Raw genomic sequence first — 20,627 nt, 5'->3', positions numbered from 1 at the left:
CCTGAATGGAATGAGGCTGCCTGTGCTACTGAAAAAGTGTTAAGACACCAGTAAGTAAGTCACAACCCATCTAGCATACCAGAAATGATTTTCTTATTGATAGTGCCACTCTACTGAAGTTCTCTAAGAAATTAACATTTCTAAAACAACTTTCTATACATTGCTCAAAAATTTTCCTTGTATACTACACAGTTTGGGCAAATGAAAAAGTTTTACAATGATTCTTCAGCAACGTGCATTTTACCATTTGTACCATTTGAATTACAGTTTCATTGAAGCACACACGATACAATATTAAGCAACTAAGCCTACAATGTATTGTGCCAAATAACTTTGTTTTGAAGTGGAGACTATCTATGGTTGCGTTAGTGAGTACTGCATAGCAGAAATTATTAGACAATACATTAAAGTGTTGTGCCTTATCTCAAAGCATTTTGTAACTTACATGTGGCTGTGCATTTACCAATATTATGAGGGGACATTCTTAATAAAAGCTTTGTAAATGTTTTAAGACTACTCCTACACAGTTCTACTGTATCTGTCACTGGAATGATATCATGGGGTGTGTTTACAGAATTTAATGGACAAGTTCCCCTACATTAAAGTCTATGGATACACCCCATGCTATCCCTACCTTTTCATCACCAAGGGTGAAGTTCAATTAACTGTTAGGTGACGCCATGTAGGAAAAACAGAATTTTACAAAGGATTTAATTTAAACACTGTAGTAACAAGCATGACTGGAAAGAAAATGTAACATGGCATTGGCACCACATTCCATGGGGATACATTTTACGTTGTCGAACCGTAACAAGTTCGAACGCCATGCAGCTTTGTAGTTTGGTTTAGTCTGAGTCAGCATCACCAGAATGAAAACTTCAGAAGTGGAAGATGCCTAGGCTGCATTATGATGTATTTAACAGAGCTGGATATAACAAGTTACATTTGAAGCAGGGGGCCAATTATGTATCACACTGAATAGATTATACAAACTGCCCCCTACTGCACATTAACAGACCTCAAAAAGTTAGTTAAATTTGGAATTTTGCTCACTCACAATTTGTCTACTGACAAGAGACATAAAAAGAAATCACAGAAGAAAAAGTTCCACTTCATAACCAAGCAACGGGACTTCTGATGTGAAGCTGTTAACTAAGGTAATGGGAGGCATACGTCTGAATCACAGCACTCTATTCAAGTTCCTTAATTTAACTAGCAAACCTAAAATCTGTCCATCGATAGAATTCAGACAATACTAACACACTGTTCATCTCCGTTATCAAGGAAAGCTAATGTATAACCTTTTACAGTCATCTTGGGTGTCTTCCATTCATTTTGTGATTTAGATCCCATCACTGATTTCTTGAAAGAACACAACTAAAATATAGATTAATTTCAAGTTTTCTCCTAATTTCAGATATTATCCATCTATTCCTTGACAATGGTGATTACTGTAATAATGTAGATAGGTTGCAGTATGTTGAGATTTTTATAAAGTAGGTGATTGGTTTCTGTGGGAATACATAGCATTAATATAATGAAGAGAAATAGATCCAAACTACTAAAGATGGACCTAATAAAATGAAGAGAAACAGACTCAAAGCTACTAAAAATGGACATTCACATCCATACCAACAAACAAGGAACAAATACACACTAAGCTAATCTGCCCAGTGTGCTCTCTACAGATGCATTCTGTAACCAAAACAAGACATCTGTCATTGTGTTCTGAGTCTGCCCCTGAGGTTTACTTGAGTATGTAGTGGACATTTCTTAGCCTGTTGCAAGCTGCTCTGCATAAAACACACTTTAATGTGAAGTTCCAGAATCTCCTTTATCAGATGCTGGAGTGTGATCTGAACTATTCAAATGACTGCATTGCATAAAGTGATTCTGTAAAGTAAAAATCAGATTCTGCTGGCCAGAAGTGATTCAATGGACTTAGTATCATATTTGCTGACCAGGTATAATTTCAGAAGAAAAGAGAAATACTAAAAGGGAAACAGGACATTAGTTTAAAACATGCTGAAATCTGCAACAGCAAGTTCCCCATTGTTGCCAACTGCAAGAGAATCACCTAATATCTTTCTGTTGCATATATTGACGAGTAAGTGAAGGTTGATTTTTCCAGTGCATTCCATTATAGTAACTGTTTCTCAAAATTATTTTTGTGGAAATAGGAAAACTGCGGTCAACTCCACACTTCAGTAAGTGGAACTTTGTTGTGAGTAATTTGTTTTAGTGCTTTTCAGTGTTATTTTACAAGTGTACAAAATGTTGTAGTAAATAGTTGCTGCCATGTAGGAAAACAGTCTTTTACAAAGAATTTAATTCAAACATCAATCCTCTTGATTACTGTTTCTACAATTACATTAACCATGTTCCGGCTGTGTTGGGCAGAGCCACAGCATACTTTGTCTCACATTCAGAGAAGGGCAAATTTAAATACGATGTTAATTAATCCCCAACTCCTTTACAGAGATACCAAAGCCTTTGGCAAGTAAAACAGAAAAAGAACACCAGTATATACACAGCACATTCTTTCCCAAGATGTAATAAAGAATTACATTTTTCAGCTAGTAAATGTCTAGACCAAGAAATATATATAAAATCAGAGTTCCTACATGAATTGACAGTAACCAGTGTGGTATTTTTCATCTGCACAGTTCTTCCAAGGGATGGACTTTTTATTTGTGCTACCACCAAAATAAGTGCATGACCTTAACATCTACTACCCAATTATGGCAGCAGGATGTTTAAGGTATGCTACAAAATTCACAGAGAATAGTTCTATAACTATTACATTCAATAATGGCATTTGTATTTACACCTACTACTACTAAGCAGAAAAGTTGTAGTTCAGACAACACCACATAATAAAGCAGCATGCCACAGAGCCAAATGGCAAATATTGAGTGAAAATCATAGAGAAAATGCAAAATAAAGTAAGGTGAACATAAAAAATAAAAAAGTTGGAGAAATCAATGGCACAATAAACCATTTAAAAAAAAAAAACAGATAAAGTTCAAATTCTATGACACAGTGTTGTTACTTACTACAAGCTAAAGTGCAAGTTAGTCCATTGTATTCAATTTACTAGCATTAAAAGTAGTAGGAAGTTCTCCTTTTTAAAAATCTTAAAATGTAACAAATTAAAACCTTTTTAACATTTAAGACATTTAGAAAGATTCTTGTAAAAGAAACACTATGATGCTGCTGCTGCTGCTAAAACACAGATATTGTAAGAAACTTAAGTAAACAAAAGCCAGAAGGCCCCAGTCCACTGGGTACTGTACAAATAATAAGGAATATGGACACTTTTTGTTCCGTATTTAAAAATCTTCTTCAATCCACTGGTATTACAATATCTATCTATATTATGCTCCAAATAAAAAGTGTAATAAGCGGTTTTCTTTTTATAAACTGAGTAAGTTCTGTATTTTATAATTTATATGCCAGGCTATTATCCATAGTAGGGTTATAGGGCCTTTATTTCTGTGGAATAGTTTATAAACTATTGTATATGTCCACCAGCTTGTCTGAGGTTAATCTGAAGCTGATCTGTCACTAACAGATACTTCATAATTCCGCTCCATTCACAAACACCAGTTTGTACATGTGAACATTGGATCAGCAACACTACCTGGATCTTCCTGTCCATGTTTCACAATGTACAAAAGAGGAAAGCAGGAGACTGGACACTATTCAGTAACTTTAAGACAAATACTTGGAGGAACAGTTTCAGCACACAAGACACTGCCTAAAGTCCTATAATTCGAAAACAAAGTTTGAGTATTAAATGACTTTGCTGCTGTTTCTAATGAAGTCTGCAGCCTCTCCCAGGAAAAACAGCAGAACCACTGGAATTTACTATATGGCAAGCTTGACAGTTATCTTCGCTAATTCCTTTTACAGACTCCACATCATGGTCCAGGAGTGGCTGGTGTAGAGGACCTCTTTCTTTCACTCCCTGTTGTGCACTCTTCCTTAAAAACAGTGGCAGTGTATCAAATGTAAAACTGATGTCCTTGAAGGCATGCAAGAGGAAGATCCCAAGCACGATTGTAAGGAAGCCACTGAGAGTACCAATGATGTTTTCCACTCCCATATTATTCCATTCTTTGAACAGAATGGCAGAGCAAGTCATGACAGAGGTGGTGAAGAAAACATAGTAAATTGGTGTGATGATGGATGTATTAAAGATATCCAGAGCCTTATTCAGGTAGTTTATCTGAGTACTGATGCAGATTACCAAGCAAATTAGGAGGATCCAGCCCAGAGGTTCTTTCAGAATGGGATGTCCAGCAAAGAGCTCTTTTATGGCAATACCTAAGCCTTTGACACATGCAACAGAGAGAGAGCCTACCACAGAGCAGATCAGGATGTACACCAACACATTCTTCTGTCCATAACGTGGCCCAGCAACAAAGATGAGTATAACACTGCTGACCACCACAGAAACTGCAAATGCAATGAAACCTAGAGAACAGAAGAGATGAAAACAATTAACATAAATGAGACATGAGGCATTAAAAGTAAAATATAACTCCCCAACCACCACTAAATCAGGTTTAACCATGTAGAGTGTACTTTTCAATAGCTAGAATACAGGGGGTTGGAGAAGAGTGCAAGTAAAAACAAAGTCTGCTGTAGCACAGAAGCAGTGGGGTGGTGATTACCATGCACTTGAAGGCAAATTACTCCACTTGGACAGTACTATTAATGTATGCAGTGTGTTCACTTTAGTGAGTTGCTTGAAATGACTGTTGCTAGTTTTAGGTACTAAATATGCTGTCCCCTACCTTTTGCAGCTAAGAAGCAATGTCCTGGTACCAGTATTCTTGTACAGTTTGCTCTTAAGAGTGGCACCTCCCCCCTAGGATAGAGCTGTGGAATCATGTTGAATACCCTCAGGGACATGCTTTGAAACAGTGCCCATCCTTTAAGGAACTTTGACTGTTTGTGTCCTTGCCTGACCTTCCATCCTCTGCCAGTGCCATTAAATGCTACAGCTGCTAATCAGACTTTGTTTACCTAGTTCATAGGGCATTATCCCTCTACGCCATTAGTGCTATAGAGTTGACTCCGAACAACTATTTGGAGCCAAAGTTCCACTTGGGTTGGGGTCAATAAATCATATCAGTTAATTTCTTTTATCCCTTACGGTATAAGGTGTGAAAACTTTAAAAATATCATAAGCAGACTCCACATGATTTTCTCCTAAACAAATCAAGGAATAAAGGTTCTTACATTTCCACTTTATAAATGCTTTGCTCTCGAGCTTATAAATTAACATCATACAGCAAAAAAAAAAAAAAAAAAAAAAAAAACAGTTGTAAAATGCTTTAAAAAGAACTGAGCTATTAACGCTTCTTTTTTGCCATTTTTGTTCTCTTACTGGCTGCCAACCATTGGACAGTACAGTTGTGTACACTTACAATAAATCTACATGTTCGAGTGTATACACTGTTGCAGTCATTACATTAGGGTAATATGCTGGCAGGTTGCCCTCAGTCAGCCTGCATAACAAAGTGTTGGGTCTTGCGTCGATTGCTGTCTCCTCTTCCATGACGTCAGGGGTATAAAACATGCAGCCAACGCCATTTTATTCAGTTTTTCTTGCCCCAGATGTCAGGTGCCCCCCAAATGGGGAGCAAAATATATATATATATATATATATATATATATATATATATATATATATATATATATATAAACAGTAAATATATAAATGTACTTTTAGAAACATATACCTTCAACTAAAAGCAAATACGCCACAAAGGCTTTTGAGTATAGTGAAGGAAAGAAAAAGGTATAGAAAGGGGGATGGCGGGTGGGTAACCAGGACAGCAACAGTGAATACACTCGAACATCTACATTTATGGTAAGTGTACACAACTGTACTATGTTCTTCGTGTTTCACTGTTGCAGTCATTACATTTGGGTAGAATCCCAAAGCTATGGATGGGAGGATGGAACTAAACAGCATTATGAGCGGCTATAATGCCCTGCAAGACTGCAGTGGCAAAGCCTGCCCTGGATTTGGAGAATAGAGGTAAATGATAATGCTTTGTAAAGGTATGAACAGAGCTCCAAGTAGCAGCTTCTAGAATGTCTTTGGTTGGGACCCCTCTGAGAAAAGCTGCTGAAGTAGAGACAGCCCTGGTGGAATGTGATCTGATCGCCTTGGGCACAGGTTTACCATGGTGCAAATAGCAGAAATGAATGCAGTGGCTTATCCACTTAGAAATAGTCTGCTTTGATATAGTCTTCCCCTCTGACCCTGCAGCAAATGCTACTAGTAGTTGCTCAGACTTTCTTAAAGATTTGGTCCTGTTTAAGTAGAATCATAGTTGTCTGTGTACATCCAATGAATGCAGAATCCGCTCCCCCTTGTTTTGCCGATTTGGGTAAAATGTTGGCAGGTGAATGGTCTGGTTAAAAGCCACACTGGATACCACCTTAGGCATAAAAGAAGGATTGGTCCTGAGGGACACCCTGTCCGGGTAAAATATAATAAAAGGCTCCACTGCCATGAGAGCCTGTAGTTCTGAAACCCTTCTTGCTGAAGTGACTGCCAAAAGAAAAGCTGTTTTCCAAAATATAAATTTTATATCTGCAGTAGCTGCTGGTTCAAAAGGAGGCAGGGTGAGTTTTTCTAGCACAAAATTGAGGTCCCATGCAGGAGTTGGTGCTCTTCTGGGAGGCCTTACATTTTTGGCCCCTCTAAGATACTGTTTAAGCAGAGGATGAGAAAAGAGGGGAGGCTCTGTGTTGTAATGAGCCGAGATGGCAAAGGCATGGATTTTTATTGAAGAAAAAGATAGGCCCTTGTCAAGCATCTCAGTCAAATATTGTAAAATCTGAGGAATATTGGGCTTTGCTGTGTCTATTCCTTGTGCCTGGTTTCAAGCAGAGAATCTCTTCCATTTATCAGCATAAGATTTTCTAGTACTAGGCCTTCTGGCTTCCAAAATGACATCCATCACAGATTTACTGAGAGGTGTTGTTTGAATAATTAGTTGATTAGCCATGCTGCAAGATTCAGAGTTTGGAGCTGTGTGTGCTGAATTTGATAGTTCTGCTGAGACAGTAGATGAGGTGTTTGAGGCAAGTACCATGGAGGAAGGTGAGACATATTCCTTATAAGTGGGTACCAGTACTGGCGAGGCCAGTCCGGAGCAATTAGGATCATTTTTGGTTTTTCCTGTCTGACTTTTAGTAAAACCTTGGAGAGTAGAGGCAGAGGTGGAAAGGCATAGATTTTTCCAGCTGAAGGATAGATCATCCACTTTCCATGCTTTTTTGTGATGAGTTCTTGTGCAGAATTTGTCCAACTGATAATTTTGGGGAGAGGCAAATAGATCTTTGTCTGGGCTCCCCCATTTCTGTATTAACATGGTGAAGATTTGTGGATCCAGTTTCCATTCATGCGGGTCCATAAGATTTCTGCTTAGGTCGTCTGCCAGAGTATTTTGCTTTCCTGACAGGAACTGTGCTTGAAGATGTATTTGGTAAGTCAAGGCTGTGTTCCACTAAGCCATGGCTAGTCTGCAAAGGGGGTAGGAATGTGTACCCCCACGCTTGTTTATGTACCACATAACTGCGGTATTGTCCATCTTTATCAGTAGTTGTCCTGGATGAAGCAAGTCCTTGAAGGCTGTCAGGGCATTCTGAACAGCTAGCATCTCTTTCTGGTTGATATGCAGATGCATTTGGTTTGGGCTCCATTTGCCCTGAATGCATCTCCCTGCCAGGTGGGCCCCTAAGCATAGTCTGATGCATCTGTAGTTAGGGTTTGGGTGGCAGGGGGTAGAGTGAATGACAGTCCCTTGTTTTGGTGACATGTCTCTGCCCACCAAAGAAACTCCTGTTGTAGGCAAGCAATGAGAGGAATCATTGTTTCCAGACTGTGACAATGTTGACTCCATAAACATTTTAGGTACCATTGAAGTTTCCTCATATGCAGTCTCGTATATGGAATTAGTAGAGAATGCAGGATGCCATGAACCCCAAAGCCTGCAGAATTTGTCTTGCAGATAAATGGGTTTTTGTTGCCATTTGTTTGAAGTATGTTGTCAGTTGCCTTTGTTTGTCTGGCGTGAGGTAAGCCATCTGGGCAGTTGTATTCAAGCTTGCACCCAGGAATGTAATTATTTGAGAGGGTACCAGTTGTGATTGATTTTTGTTTATGGTGTACGCCAGGCATGCTAGAAGCCTTTTTACAAACGCCAGATGTTGAAGAAGAGTGTCCTTGTCCTCTGCTTGAATGAGACAATCGTCCAGATAAGGATAAATTTGAATGTTTCTTTGTCTGCAGAATGCAATTACTGGTGTCAGGCACTTTGTAAAGACCCTGGGTGCAGTAGATAAGCCAAAGGGCAGTGCAGAGAATTGGTAATGCAAAAAACCTGCTTTGAAGCGGAGGTATCTTCTGCATGATTCCCTTATTAAGGTATGCCTCTTTTAAGTCTAGAGTTACTAACCAAGCATTCCTGCCTAGCATAGGCAGTAGCTGTTGTAAAGTCAGCATTTTGAATTTTGGAATGTCCAGGAACGTGTTCAAAATCGATAAGTCCAGTATTGGGCACCATGAATTGTCTTTTCTGGGTACCAGGAAAAGTCTTGAATAAAAACCTTGTCCTTATTCCTTTTCTGGTACCGGTTGAATAGCCCCCATATCCATGAGGGACATGACTTGATGTTATGTGATCCTATCTCGCCTACATTCTGACTGATGGGTTCGGAGCCGATCCTCGGCTCCGACTCAGCACGCTTATGCCAAAGAACGAAGTCTCTTATTGGCTGAGCTTACTATATCCCAGGATGCACCACTACCAGTCCCCCAGATCTCGTTTACCGCTAACAAGCAAAGACGTGGTCTCGAGCTTGGCTGAGCTAAGTAGTGTTTTTTTCACTTAGCTTTTTGTTGAAATTTTAGGAAATCCCTGACAGGAAAGTGTTTTAACGGCTATCTTGTGTTTTTGTGTATGAGTGGATATTTTTTGTAAAAGTTTTGTGTGGTGATTGCGTATTTTCTGACTAAGAGGTCCCCTTTGAGCTGAAGGGCCTTCCCCTGTCAGTCAGTTGTCATTCAAGTCCCGTTTTATTTTAGGGTTCTTGGATCCTTTTAGTTATTTTTCTATTGTGACAGTCTTTGGTTTAAAAAAAAAAAAAAGAATTTTTTCTGTGATAGTGTGTTTTGTTTTTGCTGTTCACTAGATTGGTTGCCATAATGTCACAGGCTCCTAGGCCTTCAGGTTTTAAGAAGTGCACTAAGTGCAGTTTCAAAATGTCAATAACAGATGACCATTCTCTCTGTGTGTACTGTTTGGGTGCCAAACATTTGCAGGAGTCCTGTAGCGTGTGCCACGCGTTTTCCTCGAGGGTCCTCCAAGAGAGGAAAAATAAACTTATTTTAAAAGGCCTTATTAAACCCTCATTTGAAGAGGCATTAGCTTCCTCTCCTTCTCCTGCAAAGAAGAAAAGGGCGCCGGCTCCGACCAGCCCGTCGGAACCGACCGCCAAAAGACATAGGCAGGCTTCTCCTTCGCTCCACGGACTTCGGAGCCGAGGCGAACGGTCTGCCTCGATGCCTCCAGTCTCACTCCTCTGGGTTCGAGCCGACGGCTGGGGCCTCGAGAGGGTCACCTTCATCGGCTCCACTGATCTTGGAGCCGATGAAGGTTGTCCGCGGAGACACTTCCTCCTCGGCACCGATGGAAATTGGTTTGGACACTCCTTCGGGTCCGATAATTATCGAGTCGATTCGAGCCGGTCCCTAGTCCCTTGGAGCCGTTGGAGAGGCCTACTCGGACCGCTCGTCTCTTCCAGGTCATCAAGGATGTCAGATTCGGACATAGACAGGGTACTCCAAAGGCTTTTCCAGTCCCCAGTCTTTCAGAAATTTGTTTCGCTCCGACCCAATTGGCTTCGGAGCCGATAGCCCATTCCATTGCCATTCCTCCTGACCGCTTCGCCCGCCGGAGCAGGTGCTGGTGGAGCCAGTGGAGATCCTAGGGTCGGCTCTGACCCTTACTCCAACCCCAGCCTTCGGTCGGAGTTTAGCACACGGACTTCTTCGGCCGGGCCCGGGTGACGTTCAGGACCAATGCAGTTGGTTCCAAGCCTCCTCTCGGTGCTTCGCCGCGGACTTCCGTCTGCTATCATGGCTCGAGACTGGACCCTCCCAGGATTCTGGGGTCCGCCTTCAGAGCTATGAGGAGTGTCTTGGCCAAATCTTCTTTGGCCATCTCTACGGCTTTACCGCACCTTCCTGGGCATGGAGACTGGGTCTTTGGCAGTTCCCCTGTCTCTAGGCAGCGGAGCCCCGGGCCTGAGGTTACCCCCACTGGGGTTCCCTCCTCCTGAGGGTCTTCGAGTTGTCTTCGGAGGAGCCCCCAAGGAAGAGATCGTGCAAGAGGAAGCATGTAGACTCCCCCGATGAGTCTCTTACATCGGACACTGATCTTGATGATGCGGAGGGGTCCCCAAAGTCGTCCTCGGATGATGTCTCATTTGCAGACATTCTAGAGATCCTCAAGCAACGAGGCGGCTGGAATTCCAAACCCCCCTCCGCTGATGAGTCGGTGTTCCTCAAGGCCTTCAGGGCTCAGCCCTCCGCCTCCTGGGTGTCTCCGCCCTTCAACGAGCTCCTGGATTTGGTTTGTTGGAGGGCGTGGGAACATCCAGATACTGTGGAACCAGTGCCTTCTCACCCTAACAAATTTTTGTCTGCCCCACCCGAGAAGGAGTTCTTAACGAAAGGCGTGGCTGTAGATGCCATGGTGGTGGCATCTGCTACCCAGCAGGACGTGGCAGAGGCTTCAACGTCCGTCCATCCTCCTAATAAGGAGTCTAGGAGCATGGACCGGTATGGGAAGCGCACCCTGAGTTCAGCGGCCTTTACTCTGAGGTCCCTGAATTATTTGGCACATTTCACCAGACTACAGCGGGATCTGGTCAAGGAGCTCTCAGACTCCCTCTCAGGTAACCTACCTGAGCAGCTAGCCCAGTCGGTTAGCTCTCAGTTGGCTACCCTTACCTCGATTTCTAACTCGTCCATGAGGCTCATTTCATATGCGGCCGAAGGAGCGGGCAGAGCGGCAGGCACAGGCGTGGCTCTACGAAGACAAGCCTGGCTCCGTTTGTCATTTCGGAGGCCTTCAAGTCTTCCTTTGCCGACGCTCCCTTTGATGGGTCCTCTTTGTTTGGACCCAAGGTAAAAGACACTCTTACCCGCTGTGAGCAGGAGGGAAAGACTTTATCTGCCGTAGGAGCACGATTTTCCACTCCCTTTCGGCCTTATCCCAAGGCTAAAAGAGGAGGGAAGATGTGGTTCCGCAAATCACAGAAATTCTTTCCTCAACAGCAGGAAGATTCCCCTTCCAGAGGCAGAGGAGGGGGAAATATTTCTGGGAGACGCCGTCCCAGAGGCGGCAGAGGCGCCCACAACACTGGAGACCGCGAGTCCTTTCGTGGCTCTTCAGCCTCCCACACTCCATGAGGGATTGCCCGGCTGTGCTGCTCCAGAGCCAGTCGGGTGCCGTTTTTCCAAGCACCTAAAAGCCTGGGAGTCTATTACTCAGGACAGCTGGGTGCTTCGGATTATTGCCGGAGGTTACACCATTCCCTTCACACGCCCACCCCCACCGTCCAAAAAAATCCTGGACCCACCACCCAGTCAAAGGGAAATTGCAGCCGTAGAAGCTTCAAAGCTGCTAGAAAAAGGAGTCATCCAACCGCTCCCCACAGACCAGATCGGATCCGAAATTACTCAAGGTTCTTTTAGTGCCAAAAAGACAGGGGACCTGAGACCCATTTTGGATCTCAGCAAACTAAACCAGTCCGTCATGAAGTCCAAATTCAATGGTCACTTTACAATCCATTCTCCCATTGTTGGAGAAAGATGTTTGGATGTGCTCCATAGATCTCAAGGACGCCTATTATCACATACCGATACATCAGGCGTCCAGGAGGTATCTGCGCTTCAGCCTGGGAGACAGTCATTTCCAATTTTGTGCACTGCCCTTTGGTCTCACCACAGCCCCAGGGTGTTCAAGTGTTTGGCAGTAGTGACTGCTCACCTGAGGAGTCTCGGATTCCAAGTGTTTCCCTATCTGGACGACTGGCTCCTGACTGCCACCACCAGGCATCTACTACTAGAGAACCTACAAGCCACCATCTCCTGGGTGCTTCCCTGGGAATTACATTCAACTGGTCAAAGTCTGTCTTGCTGCCTTCTCAGCGCATAAGATTCATAGGAGCAGAGATAGACTCAAAATTAATGCGAATCTTCCTTCCTACCAAAGGATACAAACATTACAAGATCAAGTCCGAGCCCTGCTTCTAAGATCCAAAGCCCCAGCCAGGATGGTCCTGCAACTTTTAGGTTCAATGTCTGCCACGGTTCTCCTAGTTCCTCTGGCAAGGTTGCACATGAGGATTCTCCAGTGGCTATTATCGACACAATGGTCTTTTCAGGATCTCCCCCTCAATCATCACATACTGATTACAGAAACGTGCAAATGGGACCTCCGCTGGTGGCTTCTGCCATCCAATCTGAATCAGGGAAGACCCTTTGTTATACCCCCTCCGGTGGCCACCTTGACAACGGATGCCTCCCAGACGGGGTGGGGGGGGCATTGTCTGGGCAGGTCAGTTCAAGGTTCTTGGCTTCCAAACGATACATTTCTCCATATCAATGTGTTGGAAATGAGGGCTGTACTTCTGTCCCTACAAGCCCTCCACAAGTTTCTCCCTCAAGGCATTATCGCCATCCACACAGACAACATGTCGGTGGTCTGGTATCTAAACAAACAGGGAGGGACCAAATCTTATCCCCTTTGCAGAGAGGCCATGAGGATGTGGGAATGGGCAGTGGCTACCAAGCGCTTCCTGGTAGCGACCCACATTCCAGGAAAATCCAATGTATTAGCAGGCAGACTGAGCAGGACTATTCTCTCCTCACGAGTGGTCTCTGAACAAACAGTAGCAGCTCAGATTTTCAAAGGTGGGGACTCCGTGCTGCGACCTGTTTGCAACACCACAAACACGAAGTGCAAAGGTTCTTTTCCTTGACCCCGCCAAGGGAGACAGCTACGGATGCTCTAGTCCAACCTTGGCCAACAGGACTGCTTTTATGCTTTCCCTCCGATTCCACTCCTCCCCAAAGTCATCCAGAAAGCTTCCCAATTGGGGTCCACAATGATTCTAATTGCCCCGTACTGGCCTCGCCAGGTATGGTTCCCTACCTACAGAAATATACCCTGGACGGTCCTTGGTTCTTGGATCTAATTCGACCTTCTGGTTCATCAGTCGGGACAACAGCACCAGTCCCTTCACACTTTGAAATTAACAGCTTGGCTCCTCCTCTTCCGACTTTAGTCAGAAATCACACCTTGGACCCGGAAGTTATTCACATTTTATCTTCAGCCCACAAACCCACCACTAAGAAATTGTATCACAGTAAGTGGAAGAGGTTTGCTATCTGGGCTCAACTCAGAGGCTTAGACCCTATTACTGCCCGATACCAGAGGTCTTGAAATTTTAACATCCTTGTTTAATCAAGGATCTTCAGTCTCTACTATTAAAGTCCAACTAGCAGCTATCTCCAAATTTCACGATTCCATAGACCCACCGTTGATGAGCAGCAGATTATGTAAAACTTTCATGAAAGGTGCTGTGCTTTTAAGACCCCAGTTTTCCATCCTGCCTCCGTGGATCTTGATTTGGTACTGTGCCTTAACATCTTCCCCTTTGAACCAGCTGCTACATGTGATTTGAAATATCTGTCTTGGAAAACTGCCTTCTTAATTGCAATTACCTCTGCAAGAAGAGTTTCAGAACTTCAAGCCCTATCTATCAAACCACCGTACTTGATTTTTCACAAGGATAGAGTATCACTTAGGCCTAATCCATCTTTTGTCCCAAAAGTTTGTTCCAATCTCTGTCTCCAACAGTCTTTAGAGCTACCAGTTTTCTTTCCAAAATTTTCAAACAAAGCTGAATACACCTTCCATACATTGGATGTTCACAGGCAATTGCGCTTCTATCTAGATAGGACTCAACAAATTAAAAACAGATCAATTGTTTGTGTCCTTTTCAGATAATAAACTGGGTAAAACCATCACTAAAGCTACTATTGCCAAATGGATCAGAGATTGCATAACTCAGGCTTATTCCTCTTCAAATAAACAACTTACAACTTCTGTCAAAGCTCACTCTACTAGAGCTATGGCTACCTCTATTGCATTCCATTCCAAGCTCGCTATTTCTGAGATTTGTGCTGCGGCTACTTGGTCCAACCCGCACACTTTCATTTCCCACTATAAATTGGATGTGGCATCTAAAGGGCGAGCTTCATTTGGTTCCACGGTACTCAGGAGTGTTTTCCAGTGAGCCACCCAGGATTTAGGTGCTAGGGACGCTGTCCCATCAGTCAAAATGTAGGCGAGATAGGATCACATAACATCTTTTAGTTATGTACTCACCATAACTTCAGATGTTTGGGATCCATCTCGCCTACATTCCTAATACCCACCCTCCTTCCCCCTGCCTTGGAGATCAGAAGAGATTGAACGGTTTGAGTTCTACTGTTTTATCTTGTATCATCTGTCAATGTTATATAAGCAGTGCATGCGTGTGTGCATGTATGCGGACAAACTAAATCTGGGGGACTGGTAGTGGTGCATCCTGGGATATAGTAAGCTCAGCCAATAAGAGACTTCGTTCTTTGGCATAAGCGTGCCGAGTCGGAGCCGAGGATCGGCTCCGAACCCATCAGTCAGAATGTAGGCGAGATGGATCCCAAACATCTGAAGTTATGGTGAGTACATAACTAAAAGTTTCTAGGCCTCTACCCACTGGTTTTGTGGCAGATCCGGCCATCAGTTTGGAATTGGCAAAGTATGGAAATGAAATCTGTACCCCTGGGATACTAATGTTTAATACCCACTTGTCCTGGGTAATTAACTGCCAATTTTGAGCATGAAATGCTAGTTTTCCCTCCTAGGGGGCTGCCAAAAGATAAGTGCTTGGTGATGGTAGAGGAAAGTCATTGAGACTGCTTACTGTAGGGTTGTGCTTTGTTTCCTCCAGATTTGGAGGTGGAGGCACCCCATTGCTTTGACCTGTAAAAACCCTGTGATTGGTATCTGGAGCCTTTTGAGCACCTGGATTTGCCCTGAGTGGCTCTGTTGGACACAGGAAAGGACCAATTTTTAGTAGGCCAGTGCCTACTGAACCTGGGTGGCTGCACTTGCAAGAAATATTTTACAGTTTGCATAGCTTTAGCTTTGTCTTCCATTTTCTTTAAAACCTCTTCTGCCTTATTACCAGAGTATCATGCTTGCAAAGGGGCATTCAGCAATTTAGCTTTAACATAATCAGGCAGATTTTGCTCCTTGAGCCAGGCATGCCTTCTAATCACTGATCCAGTAACAGTGGCCCTACAAGAGGCCTCCAAGGAATCAAAACCACATTGCAAAGTATACTTTCCAATCTGTTCTGCTGAATGCAATAATTCCTGTAACTCTTTATTTGTCACACAATCAGAAATCAACAACATTTTCTGTTTCAGTAAGCCCATAACATGCTGTTGATATTTAAGCATATGAAACTGGCAGTTTAAAGCTCTGATTGCCAAGGCTGCAGATGTATAAACCTTCTTACCCCATCTATCCAGTGCCCTGGAATCTCTATCAGAAGGGGTAGGATTTTTGGCTGTAGAGGCCTTTACACCCTTGGGACCGAGAAATAGTCTCAGGAACAGCAGCAGGATTTTTGAAAAGAAATTTGTGGGAGTCAGGAAAGTACAGTTGTGTACACTTACCATAAATGTAGATGTTCAAGTGTCTTCACTGTTGCAGTCATGACTGTAGGGTTCTCCCTTGCCGGCAGGCAGTCCTCGGTCGGCCAGAATCCCAAAGTCTGGGTTTGGCGTCGGCTGCTCAGCCATGCTCCCTGACGTCAGAGCGCCAGCAGTATAAAGCTGACAGCCAACGCCATGTTCTCCAGTTTTTCTTGCCCCAGATGTCAGGTGTTCCAAAATGAGTAAGATCCCATACCCTTTGCAAATACACCTCAAAAGAAGGGTGAAGAAGGGAACCACACAAAAGAAAAAATAAGAGGGACAGGAGGAGGGTACAGACTGCAACAGTGAAGACACTCGAACATCTACATTTATGGTAAGTGTACACAACTGTACTATGTTCATCATGTTTCACTGTTGCAGTCATGACTGTAGGGTTGAATCCCAAAGCAAAATAAAAGGGAGGTGGTCATAAAGTAGTGGGGGTGGCTAAAAGGCCCTGAAAGACAGCAGAAGCAAAGCCTGCCCTAGACTTAGAGTAGAGAGGTAGATTGTAGTGCTTGGAAAAAGTATGCACTGAACTCCAAGTAGCAGCTTCCAAAATGTCTTTGGTAGGAACTCCCCTGAGGAAGGCAGCTGAAGTGGCAGCAGCTCTGGTAGAGTAAGTCCTTATACTCCCTGGGATTTGCTTTCCATGGTGTGAATAGCAAAATCTGATTCCATGAGCAATCCATTTAGAAATGGTCTGTTTTGAAATGGCTTTACCTTGGGAACTTGAAGCATAAGAAACAAACAATTGCTCTGATTTCCTAATGTCCTTGGTTCTGTCCAGGTAAAAACGTACTTGTCTGTGTACATCCAAGGAATGCAAGATCCTTTCCCCCTTATTTTGTGGACTGGGGAAAAAAGTTGGCAAGTGAATAGTTTGATTTAAAGCCACTTTGGAAACCACCTTAGGCATGAAAGTAGGATTAGTCCTCAAAGACACCCTGTCTTGATGAAAAATAATATAAGGTTCCACAGCCATGAGAGCTTGCAACTCCAAAACTCTCCTGGCAGAGGTAAGAGCTAACAGGATGGCTGTCTTCCAAGATAAAAACTTGATGTCAGATGTGGCAGCAGGCTCAAAAGGAGGTAAGGTGAGTTTTTCCAAAACATAGTTGAGATCCCAAGCAGGAATGGGTGGAGATCTAGGGGGCCTTAAGTTCTTAGCTCCTCTGAGAAACTGTCTCATGAGCTGATGGGAAAAGATAGGAGGGTCTATATTATAATGAGCAGAAATAGCAGGGGCATGGATCTTTATGGAAGAGAAAGAGAGACCCTTATGTAAGAGGTCTGTCAGGTAAAGTAAAATTAGAGGAATGTTAGGAATAAGAGGATCTGAATCCTGAGCCTGCATCCAGGAGCAAGATTTTTCTAGTGCTAGGACGTCTGGCTTCTAAAATGACATCCATAACCTGCTTGGGTAGAAGAGAATGAATCAAAGACCCTGGATTAACCAGGCCACCAGGCTGAGAGTTTGGACATGGGAGTGCAGAACCTGACCCTGGTGTTGGGACAGAAGGTTCGGAGTCTGTGGTAATACCCAAGGGGGCTCCAGACAAAGGTTTTTCAGTGTTGGGTACCAAAACTGTTGAGGCCAATTTGGGGCCAGCAAAATTATCATCTTGGGCTTGTCCTGTTTGATCATTAATAACACCAGTGGAAGGAGAGGAAGAGGCGGGAAGGCATACCCCGAGAGGTTTCTTCAACTGAATGATAGTGCATCCACTTTCCAAGCTAGTTCGTGGAATGTCCTGGTGCAAAAAATCTGTAGTTGATGATTGAGGTGGGATGCAAAGAGGTCTATGTGAGGACATCCCCAGACTGCTGTAATCATCCTGAATATTTCGGTATCCAGCATCCATTCGTATGGGTCATTCAGGTTTCTGCTCAGACTGTCTGCCAGGAAGTTTTGCTTCCCTGGTAGAAACTGAGCTTGAAGGTCCAGTTTGCAAGCTAGAGCTGTGTTCCATAGATTCATGGCTAGTCTGCAAAGGGGATAGGAATGAGATCTCCCTTGCTTGTTTATGTACCACATAACTGTGGTGTTGTCTGTCCATATCAGTAGCTGTCCTGGTTGTAGAAGATTCCTGAAAGCCCATAGAGCATTCTGAACGGCTACCATTTCCTTTAAATTGATATGCAGGTGCTTCTGATCCTTTGTCCAAAGGCCCTGCAGACAGTTGCCCTGAAAATGGGCTCCCCATGCATAATCTGAAGCGTCCGTGGTTAGTATCTGAGTGGCTGGATGCAGACTGAAAGGTTTTCCTATGTTTAGAGTACATGCCTTGGACCACCAAAGGAATTCCTTTTGAAGACAAGGCAGGATGGTGATCTGTATGTCTAAACTGTGGCAATGCTGAGACCATACACTTTTTAGGTACCACTGTATTTTCCTCATATGTAGTCTTGCATATGGTACGAGAAGGATGCAGGAGACCATGTAACCAAAAGCCTGCAGGAATTTCCTTGCAGATAGCGGAGTTAAAGTTGCCAAGGTTTTGAAAGTTGAAGCCAGCTGTAATTGTTTTTCGGATGTCAGAAATGCCATCTGGGTTGTTGTGTTTAGAAGAGCACCCAGAAAGGTTATCTGTTGTGAGGGTATCAAATTTGACTTTTTTATGTTTGCAGTGAATCCCAGGAACTTGAGAAGATTTTGAACAAATTCTAGATGCTGGAGTAAGACATCCTTGCTGTCTGCCTGAATAAGACAGTCGTCCAGATAAGGGTAAATTTGAATTCCCTTGAGTCTGCAATAAGCTACTACTGGAGCCAGGCATTTGGTGAAGACCCTGGGCGCAGTAGACAATCCAAAGGGCAGTGCAGAGAATTGATAGTGCTTCGATCCGGCCTTGAACCTGAGGTATTTCCTGCATTCCTGCCTGATGGGAATGTGTAAATATGCCTCCTTTAAATCCAGAGTTGCCATCCATGCATTTTTGGTCAGCACTGGAAGTAGTTGCTGCAGAGTAAGCATCTTGAATTTTGGTATTTCGAGAAAAGTGTTCAAGACTGACAGATCCAGAATGGGTCTCCATGCATTTTGCTTTCTGGGGACTAGAAAGAGCCTTGAGTAAAAACCTTGTCCCCTCTCTGAAAGTGGAACCAGTTCTATGGCTTTCATAGCCAAGAGAGTTTCCACCTGGTTTAAGGCCTCTAACCATTGATGTTTTGGAAGATCCGGCCATCCGCTTGGTCTTGGTAGGGTATGAAAATGGAATTTGTAACCTCTTGAAACCACATCCAGAACCCACTTGTCTTGGGTTATATGAGTCCAATTTAGGTGAAAAAGAGAAAGATTTCCTCCGAGAGGGGCTTCCAGGCAAGAAGTTCCTGCAGCCCAACCGAGGGAGTCATTGAGCCTCTTTTCTATGAGCTTGCGACCTGTCCTCTCCTCCCCTAGGGGTGGAAGCAGCCCACTGTCTTGGTCTATAAGAAGCTTGCGTTTGAGGCCTTCCTCGGGAGCGTCTGTATCTACCCCTCTGAGGCCTGTCTGAATTGGGAAAGGACCAATTTTTAGTAGGCCAATTCCTACTAAATCTGGGTGGCTGTACTTGCAAGAAATCTTTAACCGTTTGCATGGATTTTGCCTTGTCCTCCATCTTCTTTATCACCTCTTCAGCCTTAGGTCCAAACAAAACATTATGCTCAACAGGAGCATCCAATAACTTAGCTTTTACTTGATCTGGCAAGTTTTGTTCCTTTAACCAAGCATGCCTTCTAATGACTGTACCAGAGGCAGCAGCCCTACAAGAAGCCTCAAAGGCATCAAATCCACAGTGTAAACCATGCTTCCCAACTTGTTCAGTGGCATGCATTAAATCATGTAATTCCTTATCATCTGCACAGGCGGAAATGGAAGTTAGCTTTTGTTTCAAAACAGACAGAAGAAACTGCTGGTATTTCAGCATATGAAACTGACAGTTTAAAGCCCTAATAGATAAAGTAGCAGAAGTGTACACTTTTTTGCCCCATCTTTCTAAAGATCTGGAATCCTTCTCAGTGGGAATGGGGTTTTTAGCAGTAGCGGCCTTAACCCCCTTAGGACCCTGAGAAATGGTTTCAGGATCAGCAGTAGGATTCTTGTATAAAAACTGGTGGGAATCAGGAACCCTATAATATCTGTCTGGCTTAACAGGAGCAGGAGGAAAAGAGTCAGGAGTTGTTAGCCTCCGAAAAAGCATCATCCACAATATCCAAAATAGGGGGGATAGCCAGGGGTCTATGTTGGGGAAGAAGAAGAAAATCCCTAAATCTTTTCTTAGATTCCGAGTACTCCTGTCCTTCCCAGTGAAAATGTTCATGTAAAGTTTCCCCAAAAGAGAAATCCTCAGTGGGAGAAGCTGAAGGAATGGATTCCTCAGCATCAGAATCCTCATAAGGAGGGAAAGAATATTCCTGGTCAGAAGATGAAACTGAAGAAACAGAAGCCTGATCAGAGGAGTCATAATACACTTCCTGCCTAGGCCTTTTATCTGGAGGGGGATGTGAACCCCTAATCATAGTAAGTCCTCCGCCATCTTAAGTAATTGTTTCTGAGACTTGAGTGCCGAATCAGAAGAGGCCTGGGCTGTAGTCTTTGATGTGGAAGGAGTCTTTGCCTTTGGCTTTGCCTTTAGATGAGTAGGCCTGAAAACCCCTTCGGAAGCCGGTACCTGCATGGCGGCTCCGGACCCATCCGAAGGTCCTGCAACAGAAATATTCAAAGGCCTAGTTGGCTCCTCGTGGGAGTCCGTTTCGGCCATCAGTTCCGAAATGGCCGACGACAGGGGCT

The 20,627-nt window shown here is 43.7% G+C and overlaps 1 protein-coding gene across 2 annotated transcripts in view; it reads right to left on the bottom strand.

Moving 5' to 3' along the window:
- Positions 1-2,311: 2,311 nt before the first annotated feature.
- LOC122789692 (magnesium transporter NIPA2-like) overlaps positions 2,312-20,627 on the bottom strand; it is a 403,659-nt gene continuing 385,343 nt past the window's right edge. For both annotated transcript variants that reach the window (XM_044057121.1, XM_044057119.1), the window contains one exon: positions 2,312-4,479. In XM_044057121.1, coding sequence (XP_043913056.1) covers positions 3,818-4,479 — 662 coding nt within the window. In that variant the 3' untranslated portion in view covers positions 2,312-3,817. The remainder of the gene's footprint in view (positions 4,480-20,627) is intronic.

Source organism: Protopterus annectens, chromosome 15.part0, assembly GCF_019279795.1.
Source record: "Protopterus annectens isolate FY-2018-M chromosome 15.part0, PAN1.0, whole genome shotgun sequence".
NCBI classification, from domain to species: Eukaryota; Metazoa; Chordata; order Ceratodontiformes; family Protopteridae; genus Protopterus; species Protopterus annectens.
The sequence above is the reverse complement of the archived record's forward strand: the minus strand, read 5'-3'. Positions and strand labels throughout refer to the sequence as shown.